We start from the raw sequence: 2,111 nt of genomic DNA on the forward strand, positions 1-2,111 counted from the left end.
ATACTGTGGTCTGGGTGAATACTGTTTTCTAATTGGCCACCAGGTGTGGGTTAAAACCATGTATTTCACACATCGCTGGTTTGAGTGCAAAACATTCAACAAAAAATTGCGAATGCAAATTATTGTTGTCAAATGGCTACGGTATAAGCACTTTGTGGAGGGGAACCACCGTCTTTTCTGCCATGTTGTGCATTAAAACCATCTAACAGACACACACTCACTGATTATCCCTTACATGGTGCACCTTTAACTATTTAGGGGTTCAGATTAACGGTCAGAAAGTGACTCTGAGTTAAAGGAATGTCCTCAAAACTATTTATGTCTGCAGAAGTGATCACAGGTACAGAAGACTGTGTGTGTGTGTGTGTGTGTGTACAAAAGTGAGCCAAGACGTTTGGGTGTAGCAACCTTTATTGAAGGAGCTCTTACAACACTACTGAGGGTGTGTATCCTCAGGTAAAGTATCTTCTTTAACAACATGGGTAGAGGCTGATACACTGAGACTAATAGCACCACAGATAATAACAACACTACAGTGACTCTGGGCCACTGACAACAAAACCGAAGGTGTGGAAACTAAAACTGAGAGGAGCAAAAAAGTGTGTATTTTCTGTGTGTGTGTAAGTGTGTGTGGGTGTGAGGGGCTCACAGCATAGTTCCCTTAGGCGTCTTTTCTATATCAGGCTGGACCATCAGCGACGACAGATGTTCTCCTGCCTGACTGATGAAGTCCGAGTGTGTGTGTGTGTCTGTGTGTGAGTGTGTGTGTGTGTGTGTGTGTGTCTGTTGGACAGAGGCTCTGGCGCACAGATGAGCGCTCTGTCATCATGTGAACCAGTGACCTCAGAACAACTGTTTATTGAACAATCCCCCAAGGCTGCAAATGAAACATCGCCTCCTTACACATACATGTGTAAAGCGCATGAGTAGAGGTTCACACACACACACACACACACACACACACACACACACACTCAGACACAATCACACATGCTGGGTCCAGCTGTTCGGCCCTCATTAGGGCCAGGTGAAGTGCTGATGGGTTTTGTCTGATGTCACGTCCTGTTTCCCTGTCGGTCTGGTGATCTAAGAGCAACAATAAGCGGGTCCACGTCAGACCCTAAACACATCATTCAAACTGAGGGAGCTCCGGTCCTGGAGAGACAAGAGACGAGCCATTCTCAACACACACTTTGCCCCACATTCATTTATTTATTTATTTATTTATTTTTTGCCTTGCATTGAAGTGAGTCAAATTAACTTGGAAAGATGACGGCTCCACTCTCAGTGAAAATGGCACAGGCGTGTAAAGCATCTGAGTGGAAGTCAGCCCAAAAGCAAATCTGCAGTTCGAAGCTCAAACCAGGTTTAGGTGTGGCCGTGATCAGTGGCTCTCCAGGACCGAAGCTGCACCCGTTTCCTGCACAGACCTTCCCGTCTGCATGAAACACAATCGTTTGTCGTTTTCTGACATTTTGTTTTAAAAAAAAAAGCACTTGAGCACAGTGTATGGTAAATGAGTGAGACTGAGTATTCATAATGGGACTAAAAATCTAAAGCGTGTTGGTCCTGTTGTGTGGGGCCCCGGGCTCAGGGCAGGGACACCTTGCGGGAGACGGTTTGGTGCAAAACCCCGCGGAGCAGAGACGGGTAGTCTGGGACGCGGAACAGGTGGCGCTGGGCGTAGGAGACGTCGTCCTGCCGCCCCCTGCTCACCAGGGTGCGCAGGTTGACCTCGCTAACTTGGCTGCCGACGGCGATGACGTAGAGCTCCACGCCGGCGTCCACCACCTGGCGAACGCGCTTCTCCAGCACGGCCTCGGTGATGCCCTGAGACCTGCCGTCGGAGAAGAGCACCAGCTTCTTCCTCCTGTTCCCCGAGTCTCCGCGGCTCTCGAAGCGCTGCAGGGCGAAGCTCATGGCTTCCGTCACGGCGGTGCCGTCGTTCTGGAAGGCGGCCTCTTGGATTTGGTGGGACAGCTGGGTGAGGTTGGAGGTCAGCTCCTGCTCCATGCGCGGGGTCCGGCTGTACTGGCCCACCGCCATTCGCACGCCGACGCGTCCCCTCCTCTCGGCGGTCAGGAAGCGCTCGGCCAGGCGGCGGACGAACG

The 2,111-nt window shown here is 50.8% G+C and overlaps 1 protein-coding gene across 1 annotated transcript in view; it reads right to left on the bottom strand.

Annotated features, from left to right (window-relative positions):
• Positions 1-393: 393 nt before the first annotated feature.
• col6a1 (collagen, type VI, alpha 1) overlaps positions 394-2,111 on the bottom strand; it is a 28,358-nt gene continuing 26,640 nt past the window's right edge. The window contains exon 35 of the mRNA XM_030075047.1: positions 394-2,111. This exon is cut by the window's right edge and continues 84 nt beyond it. Within this exon, the coding sequence (XP_029930907.1) occupies positions 1,591-2,111 (521 nt within the window). The 3' untranslated portion in view covers positions 394-1,590.

This window comes from Myripristis murdjan, chromosome 17 (assembly GCF_902150065.1).
Source record: "Myripristis murdjan chromosome 17, fMyrMur1.1, whole genome shotgun sequence".
Taxonomy (NCBI): Eukaryota; Metazoa; Chordata; class Actinopteri; order Holocentriformes; family Holocentridae; genus Myripristis; species Myripristis murdjan.